At 42.0% G+C, this 17,308-nt stretch overlaps 1 protein-coding gene across 1 annotated transcript; it reads left to right on the top strand.

Moving 5' to 3' along the window:
- Positions 1–10,013: 10,013 nt before the first annotated feature.
- BAG3 (BCL2-associated athanogene 3) lies at positions 10,014–16,838 on the top strand. Its single transcript, XM_009695302.1, has 5 exons — positions 10,014–10,040; positions 10,766–11,122; positions 13,297–13,582; positions 13,783–13,877; positions 15,516–16,838. The coding sequence occupies exons 1-5, from the start codon at positions 10,014–10,016 to the stop codon at positions 16,287–16,289; spliced, it is 1,539 nt and encodes a 512-aa protein (XP_009693604.1). The 3' UTR covers positions 16,290–16,838.
- The last annotated feature ends 470 nt before the right edge of the window (positions 16,839–17,308 follow it).

Here is a 17,308-nt window from a genome sequence, read left to right as displayed (position 1 = left end):
GCTGGGTGCCGCTCTGAGCAGCAGCCCCCAAATTGTATTAAACTGTATAAGAAAAATACAGTTGGGAGGCACCTGCTGTCTTCGAAATATATCTTTAGCATACCTGTTGCAGCTCCTTCTCCCGTAGCCTGTCATAAAACATGAGGATCAAAGCGCTCACTGAGTGTGATTACTTTAAGAACGTCATGTTTCTTAAAATAGTAATTGCCCAGTTTGTGAGTGCAGACGATGACCGAGAGCTCGGTGTGAGAGCAGCCTGGTGTTGAAAAGAAATGAAAGGGACGTACTTTTCTGTCACAGATTAACCCCCTTTTTAAGGGCTAGTTCCTTTGATCTATAGATAAACGACATAATTCGAGTAATAATACAAAGAGGTCTTAGCAAAATGTAATGGTCATAATACGAATGTTGAGACTGGCATAGGAAAAAGTGCTTTAACTCCTTTTTGAAGGCACCATCTTCCTGCTGTAATGAGGCACCTGTCAACACTGGCTGTTACGGCAATAAAAATAATAAATAGTATGTTTTTTATAACCATAAAACATACTCGAGAAGAAAGGTGTGCTGTTTACTCAAAGGCTTTTGTTACGGAAATACCACTCGAAACTAACCCGTTTAACAGAAAAGTCACATTTAAGCTGCTTTTGATAATTGTGTGAAAACAGAGCTTGAAGTACTCCGATGGACCAGTACTTGGTCTGAGTGGGTGCCTGAAACAAAACAATTTTCACCGCTATCTGATGTGAAATCTGTGGTAATGAAAAGTGCTGCTTCTTCTGCCAACTTGCAAGGGTTATTACAGAGAGAAAAAGTTACACCTGCTTTTGAAGGGCTTTTGTGAGATACACTTTTTTACAAACAGGAAAATCTCTTACTTTTTAGGAATGTGTGTATGCTTTGGGATCGTTCATTGAGAGAGAGAGTGAGAAATGCTTCCAGAGATGAATATGGAAAATTGTTGATTTTTTGGGATTTCTTTTGTTATGTTGTTCAAAGAAAAAAAAACTTCCAGTTCATGGTGATAGAAGTTGCATGTAAAGAAATGCTTCCAGAGATGAATATGGAAATTGTTGATTTTTTGGGAGTTCCTTTGTAATGTTGTTCAAAGAAAAAAAAATCTCCAGTTCATGGTGATAGAAGTTGCATGTGACTGATCTCATACAGCCATTGGTGGGAGCTTTGAGTTAAGAATATCTGCTGCAATTAATGGACAGCTGCTGAAATCGTTTGTTTGTTAAGTACCAGTGTATTTCACAAGGACAGGTACTGTTGAGCAGAAGTATCTCAGAATCAGGCCTGAGGAAAGTATTTTTCCTCCTAAATAATGTTTTCTTAGCTGGACAATGCCAAAGAAGACAGATTACCCACATTGAATTTCAAATCCAGCAGTGATTTTTGAAGGCATTAGACTTTTTTTTTTTAAAAAAAAAAAACCTAAACAGGTAGGAAGCACAAAATCACAGATGTAGGCAGAAGGAGAGACTAGGTATGAACAGCTTTCTGATTTCTCTCATTCTCAGTCTAACTCAAATGAGAACTTGGGGATTTTAGAAGTGATCTGAGAATTGAAAAAGCTGACTGCATGTGTCAGACTTCATGCACCTTTTCAAGGATGATTATACAAAGGTCAAACTTGTACTGATTTTATCGCTCTTGCTTTCATTGAAACCAGCAAGTGAAACTAGCAGGTTTTTTAATCACGTTTATGATGGGCTTTAAATAACCTTTACATATCTGTCGGTATTGTCTCTCTGAGTATTTCCTCCCTTTCTGAAGGGACCTGGGCAACAAAACGAGGTGTTACCCAAAGTGGAAAATGAACGGAGCACAGGTCTAAAGCTAACGGAGCTCTTCTAGCTAAGCAATACAGCTGAGGCGGTGTGAATAATGAAGTCCTGGTTTTCCCAAGTGGTTGATCTTGGTCTTCTCCCTTACTCTAGGCTTGACATCAGTGTAACTATGCTCAGTGTAACTGTGTTGACTGCAGTAAACTGGACCAGATATAGAATCAGGTAAAATGGGAAATGGCTCTTTTAAAATTTTAACCCCTGACAGCCATTTTAAATCAATGGAACCAGACCTTGATTTTGCATTTAACTGTGTATTTCAGATGTGTTCATCAGTTCAGATGGCTCTCTGTTACTTTCTCATTCAGTCTGGCCTTTTTTTTACCCACATGAAGGATGGGCATCGTTCCTTTGCACATTTAGCGTTGTAACTTGTATGAAGTCATTGCAGTATCAGGCTGAACTAGGGAGACCTTCCTGAGAAAGAACGTAAAATCTCTTACCGTACTCCAGTGAGAAATAAGCCGTGATTTTGCAAATGACTGAAAAACCTTTATTAACAAAACCTCTTGGTAGACAAATTATTTTCTTCCAAATGTCTAATGAGTTATAGTAAGATACAATCAATATCATGAAGCATGCATATGCATAGTTTTACTAAAAAAGTGTTTACTAGCAGTGTCACTCATCTTTTCGTTGGTAGAATTATTGATTTCCTATGCTTATCTATTGTTGGTATTTTTCTGTGTTAACTTACGCCATCACAGCTCAGCATACTTTCTGCAAGATTGTCTTACAATGTTAAATTATTTACTTGGCATTCCCCGAAGCGTTGATAAAAAGAGATTATGTTTAAAGAAGAAAACAGAAAGAAGGCTTCTGTAAGTATTTATTGATGTTGTTTCCACATGCAGTAAACCCAATGGGAAATACTGCAACTAAAAATAGACCAAAGGAATTGACTGTGCTGAGCTTCACTGAACTAATATTACAATGATCGATAGCTGACTAATGCCTTTGGTTTGAGATAAAAGCTGTACCAGCCAGCCACAAAGTCTGGGAGCAGTCATAAAAGTGATATACTTATTGGTTGCAACAGTAACTGCACAGACCTCAACAAAGGAAGAAGAAGCCATCTTACCCTCTTACTGATGGCTTCGTTGGTATTTGGGGAACAACTAACTACACCATTGGTATTTGGAGAACAACTAACTACACCTAAGTTTCCATCCTCACCCTTCATGACTGTTGCATCTCTTTTCTCTCTGCTTCCCCAAATAAGTCTTAAGTCACTCGATTCCCATCGCTTTAGCAGTGAACTTATTTTTGAGCACTGACTTCTCACGTTCGAGTTGATTGAAAACTTCTCGGTAGACCAAATTAGAAATTGCATTGAAAGTTCAATACAGCCTCTCTGAAACTCTCTTGTCTTTTGCAGTGGCTCACATCAGTGGAAGGGAATGTAAGACTAGGTAACAATTTAGGTCTCTTACCTACAGTGTTTTTTACATTACTTATGCAGATGTGCATTCTGTCACAGCCAGGTAAATAAATTAGTTACTGGATTAAAAAGGTACTACATCTAAAAGGCATCATATGTAGGAGTGGTAAAATTATCAGTAGGGGATTTTTGGAGGGTTGTGTATTGGCGTTGTCCAGATTCCCTGAAGCTGCTTTGTGTAGTTATTTAAAGCACCTCTAAGTAGAACATGGTAAGCAGGGAGTTAATTTATGGAGATACCATTTAATCTGAAAACATGGGGTGGATCAGATCGGAAATAAGAGAAGGGAACATGAAGAAATGACGCTAGAAATAATGCGGCAGTGTCTGGGCAATTGTGCAAGAGGAAAAGCAAGGAGGGTCGTGCGTGGTTCTGTTAACTCCTGACAGAGAGTACCTCTTACCGAAAGGAGAAAGGAAGAATACTTGGGCCAGGTGGCAGCATTCTTACCTAGGAATCATATTTTTAACACTTATATACACAGTCCATACACTTTTCCATAACCACATGGCAAAAATAGAATAGTTCCCACTTGAACCATGATAAGGCAGGTAACAATCCAATATGCTTTGGGGTATATAGACAGTATCGCTGTCTAGGTAAGCTGTGTCTCCACCTTCTTCTCTGGCAGCTACGCCCTCTCTTCATGCCAAGTTAAATACAAATATAAAACAGAAGAAATGGCTTTTTCACACAAATTACTGAATTATAGACGAAAACTGCTGTATCTTCAAATATGTTGCAGAAGCTGTTGGTTTGTTTCTTTTTATTTTTCCTTCTTGGTTTTACAGACAGGAAGATGAGCCGTGGGGTGGTGAAGTGATTTGTCTAACATCGCCCAGTAGGTTAGGTAACACAAAAGTACGTTTTTATGGCTGATGGCAGAGCCTTATGATTGATAAATAGGGTGCAGTATAGCAAGTGTTTTTCTAGTGTTGGAAAATTGCTGTTTAAGGAAGTGAAGTCAGAAAACTGCTGTGTGCAAAATGAAATTTAGATGAAAAGGTAGACCCTGACTGTAACCTGTGAAATTCACAGCCAACACTTAAATTGTTAGCTACTTATTCTCCTTTTTTATGGGGCACTAATTGCTAATTCTTGAGGCTTGTACTTTCTTCCATGTTCCAAATTTCTGGCTGGCAGCTAATAGCAGGAAAGCAACAGGTTGACCACCTGCTTCTTAGGTAAGCAGGCAGTGAGCAGAAATAACTGAATGAAGTGTGTCATTCTCATCACCCTTGACAAGGATATTTCTGTTAGCGCCCTAAAAGGCTTTTCTTTAACCCCGTCCATTAAAGCTGACAGGATGGGTGGTGATACCAGCTCTCTCTGAAGAGCATTCTGCTCTTTGTAAGTGTCATTGCCTCTTTCTTTGAACGTGTTCAGTTTGGCCCATTGGATGCTTTCTTTATGTGGGACAACTTCCACTCGTGGGCATAAAGGGCAAGTGTCGTCATGTCTGTGCCAAGGCATTTTAGTCTAAGAAAGAATCATCTTCGTGATCAACAAAGAACAGTTTTAGTTCCTGAAACAAGATTGATCTGCAGGATAGCCAACATACTTGCTCCAGTAAGGCCTTCTTTCTGGAAAGCTTACGATTAGATTTCTCCTTCAATTTTTAATAGTGTTTGTTTATTTCTAATGACATCACTGTGCTTCATCAGTTAGAGCATATGCTAATGTAATACTTGCAGAATACAACGTGGTAATTACAAGAGAGAACAAAAGGCCTGTTTCCCCACATGTGTATGTTCGGCATTCGACACATAAAACATCAAAAGCAGCTTGGCGGATAAATGGGTTACATGATGTGACCGACACAAAGTTCTACTGAGACAGCTCATGCGACTAAGCTTATTCATGGTTTCCTTCAGTCATTAGCTAATGATATCTTGCTCGAATGCCTGTGTGGTCAGTGTATATATTTAAGCACAAATTGTGAGTAAAAGAATGAGAATGTAAAAATCTTCAGTGGCTGAAGCACGGCAGTGGGAAGTTAGGGGTCAGCTCTGAGAGCAACTCACTCTCCACCTTCCCGCTTGTATGGGAAGTATTACTGAAACGTACTTGATGCTAATGTTGTACTATTAATATGCTTAAACACAAGGCACTGTTGAGAAACTTTTCAGAAATTCTTGGATATGCTGATTTCTATCTGTAGCAAAGCTAGTGTAGTAGTTTTGATTTATCTAGTTAGTGCAACAGAGAAGGAAAAAAAAAAAAGACCTGGCCAAAAATAAAATACAAGTCGATATGAAGTCCAGTTCTAATGGTTAAAGTTTTATCTTTCCATGACATAAAATGTGGGGGTTTTTTGGTTTTTGTTTTGTTTTATAAATACAATGGTACATCATTCTTAGATTTGAATATTAGGTACTACTGGCTTTTTTTCTTATTCATGGCAATGTCTGATAAAAAATAGATTTGATTATATGTGTAAAGAAAACTTAGTTGTCATATTTCAGTCAGTCATTTTAGTTACATTATTGTATTCTGTTGTGAAAGAACAGAATCATACTACTCCCTTCTTCCTAAATATATAGGATCTGGGCTTAAAGTCATGGGAAGTGTGCTCTCAAATCAGATTTTGTCAGATACTGGCATTTTGTCAGTCATTTGAGCAACCAGGATACTTTTATTTGCATGGTATTCTTTGCAGCAGCAGCTTAAAAGTTCAGACCCATACTGAGGTCAGTAGACCTTCTGTTTGCATAAAGAGATATTTAATCTCTTGGTAATGTTAGTAAAAATCTGTGTTTCTTTGCTAGATAATATTTATAAAACAAGTACAATTTAAATATTTGCACTGCTGCTCTGCAAGAGCTGCAGAGGTGCTACATGTGTGCATAATACATACATGCTTTGGAGAACTGAATTTACCGTGGTACAAATAATATCAGTACAGGTCAAGAAAAATGCAGGAGTGATGGCAGCAAAGTTTGCTTTTAAACTTCTTTTTGTGTAGATCATTTTAGTATAAGAGGAATGAAAAATGTATTACGCAAGAAGTCTGAAAAGGGAGATTCCATGTTTGATACAACTATTCAAGTAATCTGGCATGCATACAGAATATTTTGACAAATTTCATTCTATTGGTACAGCCATCTGGATGACTCCAACGGCAATTTGCTAGCATCAGCAGTGACTGAATTTGCAGGTTTTTGTGTTTCCGTCTGGAATAACACTTGAGCAGTCACCAGGGCACATTAGGAGTTATGCCATTATCCACTCCAGATAGAGGGTACAGCTGTACTGGGAGTTTTGTTGCGAGGTTGTGTTTTTCTCTTGCTGTCATTTTTTTATTCCAATGGCACACGGTGTTGGAACTCGCTTAAAATCTGAGCAAGTTTGAGGGTTTTAGCGTCACTCCTGACTGTGCCCTTCCCATGGGAAGCCAAGGGTAGGATGTGGGGGTATGAAGTGTTTTTTCCAGTTGCACAATTGTGCTGGCTGCACCTTTATTTATCATGGTGATGGCCTCACAACAGAAACGCATGTCCTCGTCCCGAGAGGTGGGAGTGCTGTCATTCCTCCTGAGCGGATCTCCCAGCACGGCTCGGCTGTCCCACTCGCAGCTTGTTCAAAACACAGCGATGCTTTTTTCCCCCCTCTCATTTCACTGGTGATGATGACTCCTTTACACTTGCTCGGCATCTCCTGAAATGGTGGATTGCGTCCGAGTTTCTGGTGGTGTTTCAGGCTACCTGAAGTGTAGGCCAGGACAGTTGTCAAAATTTCTGAGCAGCTTGAGGGAGGTTTTTTGCATTTTTGTGCTCCCTCCTTTTTGAGGATTCTCTCTCTTAAATGTAAAATAAGCGTGTGATCACAAGCCAGGATTCCTGCAGTGCTGATTGTCAGTCCTGCTACTCATGGGAAATTCATCGATATACTGTTGCTTATAATTACTCTCAATTTTATTGTCAAAGAACTTCTTGTTTCCTTGGATGAGGGCAGGAGAAATTTACTTCAGTATTTTTAATGCAGAAATCTTGAGTTGGCTTCCTATTTTTTAGACTTAAACTGGGAAGTATGATGGACTAAGGCTTGTCATTCATTTATTGGTCATATCTCTTTGTGCAGATTTGTGTTAAATGTGAGCTCTGGGCTTTTTCAGATCATGTGTTTGTTAATATAACAAGCAAGAACTGTATTGGATAGAAGGCAAATAAAAACTAAAAAATGGCCATTTTTGGTCTCCTGGCTGTCTGTCCTGTGAGATGGGAATTAAAGCATTTAGAGGGAATCCATGAATCTCTTCTCTGTAGCATTAGGATGAGAGTTTTCCAGAGGTGGATTCCTTTCCTCCCCTTTGCTGCGGTGTCCCCAGGCACACCTGAGCTTCTCCTGAAGTCTTTCATAACCTGTTTGTCCAGGCTGGAAACGCAGGCTCCCTTGCACAAAACAGAACCGCTTTGGCCAGAAGCCTGACTGGGGGGGTACTGGGATCCACATGTACTTGCTGTTTTGCTGGATTCTCGCTAAAAACGAATCCCGACGACTTGCAGCCATCTACCTAAACCCAAGGCCTCTTCATTCTTTGGTCATGGTGCTACAGTGTCTGTTATTCAGTGCGGGGTGTTTCAGAGTACATGGATGGTGCATGTTCATGGACATACGAAATGGTGGGAAGAAAGGGAACAGGAAAGAAGAAGGAATGTTGAGGATGTGGTGATACAAACTGGCTAACACAAGCAACTGCTTATAGAGTTAAATATTAAGTAGTGAAGAGAGCAATGCAGATCAGGTAGAGCTGTTGTGATGAGAGCACCTTTCCTAAATCTGATCTCTCTCCCTCCGAGTTACTGATGGGGGCGGGGGGGAAGGATGCTGCATTTGTTCCTTTACTGAGGACTGCTCCAATATCACTGCACTGTTAAGAGACACACACACATGCAAATTCCTCTGTGGTGAGTAGACCTAAGTACAGGGGAAAAAAGCCTGGAACAAAGGATCAAGTCGAAATACTAACTTTCCACAGGAGCAGCACAGATTGTCTGAAGCTGTAAGAATAAATGACAAATTATGAGAGTATAGTTTATGCTGTGGTTCTTAAAGAGGGGCCTGTGTTTCCACAAAAAAAAAAAAAAAAGTATTGAACTTGCCAGAAGTTTCACTTCAGATATAAACTGAATGGTTTGAAAAAGCAGTCTAACCTGATTTTTCTTTGGTTTTTGGGCTGCTGCTTTTCTGTTTCTTACCAGGGCTTAAGCTGCAGAGGCATATTTCTCAGATTGCAAAGGCAGTTCAAAACAAGGGCAGCCTCAAGGGTCTGAAGATGGAGACAAGGGAGGGGAAGCTCACGGTCATACTCCTAGGAGAGGGTTTGTGGTGGGTGGAGGGAGTGGGACACTGTCCATGTTGAAGCGTTGGCGATGATTTATTATTCTGGGTTACTCCAGAAGATCGAAGGTCTTATACCCAAATGGAGCAGTTCAAAACATTGCAGACCCCTAAAATGCCAAGAGAGAGGAGCTGGCAGCTAATCCCTTAGGGCGCATCTGTTGCGCACCCGGGTGGAGTGGAGCAAGTGTGGCCGAGAGCCTACTCATCTCAGGGCATCTATAGGTGCTGCTGGCCCACCCACCTCCTAAACCCTTCCTGCGGGGAGTCTGACAGTGCTGGAAGTGATTGAATCTCCTTTTTATAGCCGTGGGAGCCGTGCCTGTAGATGGGGTGGCTGGCTGTGAACTCTCAGGTTACCGCCGCAGCCCTCGGCCTGCTCCCTCCGTCAGGGAGACTGTGCCGAGCAGCTGGTGCAGGCCAAGGCGCAGAATGCATCGAGTCAGCGCGGAGCAGCAAGGTCCTTCTTCCGACTGTCGAATCATCGGTTTCCCTCCCTGCTCGCCTCCGCTCAGCCCGGCAGACGTTTGGCTCTGACGTGGCCTCGCATTGTTGCTAGCTGAGTGCACCTCAAATTTATTTTCCGGCAAACGCAGTTTGCTGGCGTAACTGCGCGTCACTCCAGATCCCGGGAGAGATGGCTGCCGGGAGTGCTGCGGGTTTGGGGTTATACTGGTAGAAGGGGAACTGGCAAATCCTTGTTGGTGCTTGGGGTCCTGAAGCCCCTGGACAGCCTGCGTTGGGAGAGGAATGTGGTTTCCCGGTAGGGTGAATTTAAAATGACTCCTCTGTCCACAGTGGGTCCTGGTGCAGGCCTTGGCATGAGATCGTCCTTGTTCTGCGACTGGAAGTCTAACTTCAAATTACTTCTCTGTGCGAACTTTCTAGGCCTGGCTCTCCTCTATGTGTCTTTCAGAATTTTTCCTTTGTTTGTGGAGGGGTTTTTTTAATGAATAAAAGGAAGTGTAACATAAGGGCTCTGACTTTGAACTTGTTCCTTTCAGTCTTTGTTGTTTTTATTTTATTAGCTTACCTAAATAATAGCCTTTATTCTCTGCAGTTTCATTGCTTACAGGAAGTCTTAGAAAATCACTTTTTAAGGGGATACTGTCATATAGGAAGAACACTCAAAATCTAGTTGGTAAAATAGTTAATTCTTAATTAGTATATCAATGTGTACAGAAGCGACATTAAATATTTTTGCAGCTTAAACACCTCTTTAAAAATAGGGTTTCCAAAACTTGCACCATATGTCCCCTTATTAAATTCTCCTCTTACTGAATAATGACATTACCCTCTGAATGACAGAGGTGCTTGTTATATGATCTGACTTAGAGATACATCTGGAACTTGGCCCTCGGGGGGGCTCAAAATAGAACGACCGATGCAGGAAGAACTTACTGGAGGACTTGTGAGGGCTTAGTACAAACCACTTCCATCCTTGCCGGAGCTTTGACATTGTCCAGTGAGTGTACTCAGACAACGTAGGGATTTATTTTATCTTGCTTTTTGGCATTTTCCTCTTCCTTACGCTGTCCTGTCTTCCCCTCCGCTCTCCCTCAATATTTACTGAACTAGATCCTCCCCTAGCTGAAAGTGAATATATTCTTCGGTGTGCGGCATCAGTAACTCTTTAGATAGCCAGCGGGAAGAACAATACCAACAAACATTGCACTTCTGATGGGATTAGGCTTCCCTGAAAGTATCTTTTCAGATGTTATCTATAGCACGGGGTGGGTTTTGAGAGGTGCTAAGGAAATACCTCTGGTCCCCCAGGCACTTGTTTGAATTGGAGGAGCTCCATCTGAAGGGGGTGGGCTGGTGGCTAAATGGAAGTAATGCATGCTAAATAAGAAATCCTGTTGGAATTAGGCAGGTATTTTAAAGCCTAAGTTGGTATTTATGAGAAGTAGTAGTGAAAGCCTCATACATAAGCAGATTTTTTAGCTTCCTCTCTTCTCTTGCCTGCGGATCTGGAGTGTTAGCACCTGCTGTTAGCTGCTCTGCACAGACCTGAGAGGTCTGAACTTCTCATACACAGCTGATACCGCTTTTAGGACAGACTTTCAGGGCAGCTTTTTCTTACCAGGTGTATTGAGCTACCAACATGAACTGTGTGATGTTTTTAACTTCTAGGAAGGCGAGTCGTCAGCAAATGGTCCATCTCGCGATAGCCCCAAGCAGCTTCCGGCAAGAGAAGGAAACGTGGGATACCCCAAGCTGCGGGCTGGCTATATCCCTATTCCCGTCATCCACGAGGGCATCGATGGCAGACAGCAGCACCCGTGCTTTTCTGCTCCGCAGCCTGGTGTGCAGCGATACAAGACAGAAGCTGTGCCTACCACGGTGCAGGCACAGCCACCTCTAAGGGGGGGCTATGCCGGCCCCGAGTCCCCTCCAAGGGGACCGACGGAGGCTTCTCAGACAGATAAACAATGTGGACAGACAACGGCAGCTGCAGCAGCCCAAGCGCCGGCCACACAGGGACCCGAGGTAACTCGTCAGTGTTGCTGGGGTGTGTTTGCATTGGTCTTTGCAGCATTTATGACCTGAATGTCACACGGGTAGTTTATCCTTCAGAAAGCCAAACTTGCCACAGGATTACATTTTCCCAATACTTTCAGAGTATTAAAATGCAAAAGTGCACAGTCATGGCAGCATAAATATGTAAGGGTTTTTCTAGCATCGCCTGCTTTCATTCTGGAATGATTCTGCAGAAATGCATGCATGTAAATGGCTTCTGCAAGAAGGGAGCCTCTGAGCTGTGCAGGTCCTGCAGCAGGGAAGGGTTGTTTGAGGGTTTATACTGGTTCCCCGACAGTGGAGGATCCAGGCAAGGTTCTTGTGTTCTGCACCATGAGTCAGAAACCGAAGTGAACAAAGTCGGAGAGACAAAAATACAAGTGGCCAGTTAGCTAACAACCCAGGCCATTTCAGAAGTTCTACTGCTGTGATTGTTGCTTTCCAATTTAATATTTCAGTTGTATTAAGCATATAGATTTACATATATACAGCTTTAAAAGTGAATTGTAAAGTATTTTTGTCCTTCAGTGGCATATTAGGATGTTTTTCAAACTATGAACTTCTTTAAAAAAAGAGTCACCCTGCTTGCTTTGTGTTTCAAAAGGTAAGATTTTGGTTTGCCTGTTCTCTCTAGAGAATTAGCAGAACTGGTATTCTTGTAATACATGGAAATACCAACTTCATTTTTATTCAAAGTAAGACGAGCAGGCAATTCAGCCTTCACCAAGCTGAAAATATATCATCAGGTCTGTAATTGAGCAGTGGTGGCTTTTTCTCTGAAACCTGTTTGGAGTCTGAACAATGTAATTAAAATTCTGTTAGCAGGTTTCTCAGCTGTCTTGACTAATGATGCCTGGTCCGTGCAGTACCAGGACAAGAGGCTCTGCTTCTCCTTCCCCAGCACTGTACAGCTTTGTCTTGTACGCAGAGTGGCTTCAGGAACATGTCTTCTGTGCCTCTTACTGAAGTCCCCTGAGATAACTACTGAGGACCTCAGAACTCGCTGTTACAAACTTAGGCAGCACAGTGTGGGTATTCGCTGACCAGAGCCTGTGATTGTGCCTTGAAACCCCACATCAACAAGGCCACCAGTAGTGACAGTGATGGGTACCATAATACAAACCAGCATTTATTTATTTATTTAAGGTTGCTGTTTCATGGGAAGCTGAGCAGTTCACCAGCACCAAAAGAGAGGGGTCTTGTTCCCCTCCCTCTCCTGCCTTGCCTGCCCTTCTCTCGTCTTCTGGCTGTGTTGTCCTGCTCACTCTTCTGCCAGCTTCAGTCTGACCTGGCCTTTCACTGAGCTGTGTAACAAACCCATCAGGAAATCATTTTTTTCCTCTTCCTTAGTGAGTGAAACTGGTCAGAGAATTGCCTGACAGCTGCTGGAGTTGGTACAAAGTAGGTGAGGTGATGGATTGGCATAGCAGGAGGTGGGAGAGAGCTGCGAGCAAACAAACTGCCTTTCCCCAAACTGCAGACCTGGAATGCGCTGGGAGCTGGATTCTGCAGCGAGCCGGGTGCTCGCTTCTGCTAACAGCAGGTCTAAGCTAGTGCAGTTCTCACTGCTGGTGCCGAGGGGCTACGGTGTTGGAAGGTCTTGGGGGCGGGGGGGGGGGGAGGGGGGCATTAGCCCTAGGGGCAGATTAGCCATATGTGCGTTGCCATAGCCTGCTACGGAATTGACTATATGCTTTAAAAAAAAAAAAAAAGAAACCAAACCAAACAAAATCTGTTAGCATTACTGGGATCAGAAGTCTAAATGTTGTGTGCCTCTGTTAGGGATTTGGTTTTGTCTCCAGCATATAATTGGTTTGTTTAACTTCAGTTTACCTCAAATTTAACAGGTTTGGACAGGAGCAGCCATGTAAAAGCAGCAAGCGTTCTGACTGAGCATCCACTCCCTGCTCATTTGAGGGCTAGGAATGCTGTAGCTCAGGTTTCTGCTTGTCATAATGATGCTCTCACAACTTCTGTGGTTTGTCTAGTGAGGCCCTTGGCCAAAAAACAAGGAAGTGGATCCCTTGCTTGCCGGAAACATGAGTTCAGTTCTATGACCATCTCCTTCTTTTCTCTTTGGCAATGAAAAGTACTGTGAGAACAAAATGGTTAAAATTTAATAATGGATTTTGTTTTCATGGCAGCCTCAAGCTCCTGGAGCTTCTGATTCTCCAACGGTTTCCCCTCAGTCCTCTGGCAGACCCAATGCAGGAAGCCATCAGCTTCCTCGCGGTTATATTCCAATTCCCGTGATCCACGAAAATATCCAACGGCAACCAACGCAAGTCTACCATCATGCACAGAAGACACACTACCCTGCCCAACAGAGCGAATATCAAGCCCACCAACCAGTGTATCACAAAATTCAACCAGATGAGAGGGAGCCCAAGACTACGCGAGCGCAGTCTCCATTCAGAGTTTCTCAGAGAGGCTCTATATTCCAATTCCCGTGATCCACGAAAATATCCAACGGCAACCAACGCAAGTCTACCATCATGCACAGAAGACACACTACCCTGCCCAACAGAGCGAATATCAAGCCCACCAACCAGTGTATCACAAAATTCAACCAGATGAGAGGGAGCCCAAGACTACGCGAGCGCAGTCTCCATTCAGAGTTTCTCAGAGAGGCTCATCAAGCCGTGAAAGTTCACCAGCCAGAGTTACCACCCAGATACAGCCCCCAGCTCCCATCAGAGTGCAGACAGTTGTAGACAGACCTCAGGTATGTAGAATGGGGAAGGGAATTACCTGCCAGGTATTTTGTTCAGTGTGGCTAGAGCTACAAAATTAGTTTGTACTAACAGGTACATGAAAGCCCATCAAGCAGTCTCTGGGAGGTATTGAGATAATGTTAGCAGCAAGTTGCCTTTCCACCTGTCAGGATTGTGGAGTCTTTGGATCACTGAAATAAGATTTAACACACAATTTGATTTTCCTCTTGTCAGAGTATAATTTGGTGTAATTACACTGAGGTCACTGATGTTGCATTACGTTTGCGAGAAGAAAATCAGGTCCACGGGATTTGTGGCATCTATGTAAATACACTTAATTGATGTCTCAGAACCATTTAGGATAGCATCAGATGCACAAAGTAATTTTAGTTATGAAGCAAGAGGATCAGCAAAATCTAGTTTTGGAGCTTTTTATTCTTCCTATGTGAAGCATGCTCTTGCTGGTAGAGCGTGTTGGTCGTTGAACAGTTTTTTCCGTGTTAGAATTCTCACTGAAACTACAGTTAAGGACTACTGGGAATTTGACAACTGTGAGTGTGTGGAAGGCAGCACGCATAAAAACAAGCCTTGATTTTTCTCTCTGGAGAGATTTCACATTGAAAATGACGGGAGCAGAATTAGGTCAATATTTTTGAAAACCCAGTTGCTAGGACAAAACAATGAAGACCTCCGATTTAATGGCATATTCTAGGTTATAATGCTAACTTATTTTTACAGGTGAGAATTTGAACTCCCTAATCAAATTTTACATTTAATGGGTAAAGCAGTAACAGATTGTCAGTGCAGGCTGTTTACTTATTTGGTTTAAATGTAAATGCAGGTATTCAGCCATCTAAATCCGCAAGAACTGGATCTAGTACCTTTCAAAAATCACTGTGTATGTGCACAAATAAGTGAAGGGGGTGGCAGAGGAAGGAAAATACAGATCTTGTGAATTCCAGTTTTCTGCTAAGATTTCAAAACTAATCTCAATTTCAAGAGATTTCTGATTTGATGACTGTTAGATATGTAGTAATGCCAGTGATTGTCTCTAATCGCTACAGTGTAATAAGACTGACATAGTAACCTCTGTGTGTAAATACTTTAAAGACAAAATCAGTAAAAATAAGCCCTAGCAAAAAAAGGAATGTCCTGAAAACAAGAATGGGATGAGAATAGCCCAAAATGTGATTAAAACTCAGCAAAGTAGTTAGGTTTTCAAGCAACACCAGCTCTCAATTAGTGACACTCTGAGCATGAAATCTTGACTGTGCTGCAGTCAGCTGCAACAAATCTTACTGACTTGTCAGGTGAGGGCTTTGCTCTGAGGTCCTATCTTATAAAACTGCTTGTAGTGCTGGTTTTAGTGAGCATGAGCAGGATTTGGTGGGTTGAAGTTGTAATGTCTTTGAGAGTTGATGGGTGCTTGTAATCTGCAATAGCTTGAAAACAATAAACTCTTCAGCACAGTGCTTTTTTATTTTAAAACAGTAAAATTCAGCAATGCATAGGAAAGATTAATCATCTGGCATGTGCGAAAATTGCACTTCTAGAAGTACAGGAAATTGGATGTTAGGTTACTTGTTCTTTAAAAGGAAATAAGGAGCGTTGTTCGTTGTGTCTCAACACAAACTTGCCTTGCTCACCAGGTTCCTCAGCAACAAGCCCCACCTCAAGAGCCACCAAGACCATCCCCACCTCCTGAAATCAAACCCGAAAACAAGGCAGTCGCACCACCTGAAACTGAGGCGCCGTCGCCATATATCCCAATTCAGGTCACTCACCAAGAACCGAATTCTAAACTACCACCTCAGAAGCCTCCAGCCATGGCAGAGAAAGCTGATAAAAAGGTTCCCTGCCCAGCTAAGATTGTTCCCCCACAAGAACGGCCTCCTCCTGAAGAAGCGGTGGCACCGAAGACAATGGAAACAGGAGAACCTCAAAAGCATCCTGGTGTTTTGAAAGTGGAGGCAATTCTGGAGAAAGTACAAATGCTTGAGCAGGCAGTCGACTCCTTTGAAGGCAAGAAAACTGACAAAAAATACTTGATGATTGAAGAGTATTTGACCAAAGAGTTGCTAGCCCTAGACTCAGTGGACCCTGAGGGTCGTGCGGATGTGCGCCAGGCCAGGAGAGATGGTGTAAGGAAGGTCCAGAACATTTTGGAAAGACTTGAACAGAAAGCAGAAGATGTCCCAGAACCTGTTCAAGTTGATGGACTTCAGCCAAATTTGCCAGACCCTAAGCCACCACAGGAAATCATGGAGATTGAACCTGTGGTAGTCAAGAGCAAGGGAGATACCAGTAATAAAGATGCTAAAGAGGAAACCAAAATGGAAAGACATCAGCCTGAAACTAAGGAAGAAGTGTTTACCAATCTCACCACTACAACAAACACATCTAATAATCCAACTGAACCGTAGCCACGTGCTGAAATTAAAATCTCTCAGACTTTATAACTTAAAGTGTGTTTAAGTGAATTTTAAGTTGCATGCATTTCCAGAGCTCTTTTCAACTGGTTTTTAATCAACATAGCAGCTTGGGACACAGTAAACACTTTGTGGGGGAAGGAGGGAGTTAAAAAGAAAGTAATGCATTTATCCTTTATTCTTACACTATGTAAAAGACGTTTCAAAAATAAACCCTGTACGTTAATCACTTTTAGATCAGCTGAGTGGGAAAAAAACCAAACAAACAAACCAACTACTTCAGGGTTAATATCGATGCGTGTTGTTTAGGGTGTATTCTTTTGCAGGTGATTTTTGTAAAATCAGTGGCCTGCATTGTAAGAATACCAGTCCTTCTATAAGTATAGCCACTCTTAAGAGTAATGTTTTTATTTTTAATGTCACAGTTGGGCACTTTAAGTAATGATGGATAGAAAGTGTGTAAGAAACTGTAGGGATATTTATATGTGTGCAGGACTTCGATGCTATATTTTAAGAGGGAAATAAAATAATATAGAAGCCTAATTTAGTCTTGTGATTTTATAAGCTGGAAATGTAAGGCCATTAATCGGTTTGAAATATAGTCTTCTAAACATAGAGATTTCTTTTAGTACACCGTTGTAGTTAAAGTCTGACAGCTGCTTTCTCATCAAGACCAAAATGTGCCTTTCTCCATTCACTTGCTCCCTTTTTAATGTCATTGCTGTATCACATATGTGGATTGAGGAAAGAAAGTGGCTTAGCATTTATCTTCCCCCCACCCCCCCCACCTCCTGCTCCCTCTTCTGTTAAATAGTGAGTCCCAGGGCAATGTTTATAATGTTAAGAAATCCATATCTACTGCTGTTGTCTTACAGAAATTTACAGCATCTTAACTTGTTCTGAAAAGTCATTAGTCTTTCATTAACATCTACTTCTGAATTTCCAGCCAAACGCACTTCGTAGTCATGGAGCCAATATGATTAAGAGGTAGTCCTCTCATTTTGTGAACGGTT

The sequence above is a fragment of the Cariama cristata genome, unplaced genomic scaffold (genome assembly GCF_000690535.1).
Source record: "Cariama cristata isolate BGI_N322 unplaced genomic scaffold, ASM69053v1 scaffold28132, whole genome shotgun sequence".
Taxonomy (NCBI): Eukaryota; Metazoa; Chordata; class Aves; order Cariamiformes; family Cariamidae; genus Cariama; species Cariama cristata.
Note: the sequence above shows the minus strand (reverse complement) of the source record. Positions and strands in the feature narration are given on the sequence as shown.

Coding starts and splice junctions, on each gene's coding strand:
- BAG3 (XM_009695302.1), top strand. CDS start 10,014: ATGCAGGAAGAACTTACTGGAGGACTT. Junction 11,123..13,296: donor CGGCCACACAGGGACCCGAG/GTAACTCGTCAG, acceptor TTTTCATGGCAG/CCTCAAGCTCCTGGAGCTTC. Junction 13,878..15,515: donor CAGTTGTAGACAGACCTCAG/GTATGTAGAATG, acceptor CTTGCTCACCAG/GTTCCTCAGCAACAAGCCCC.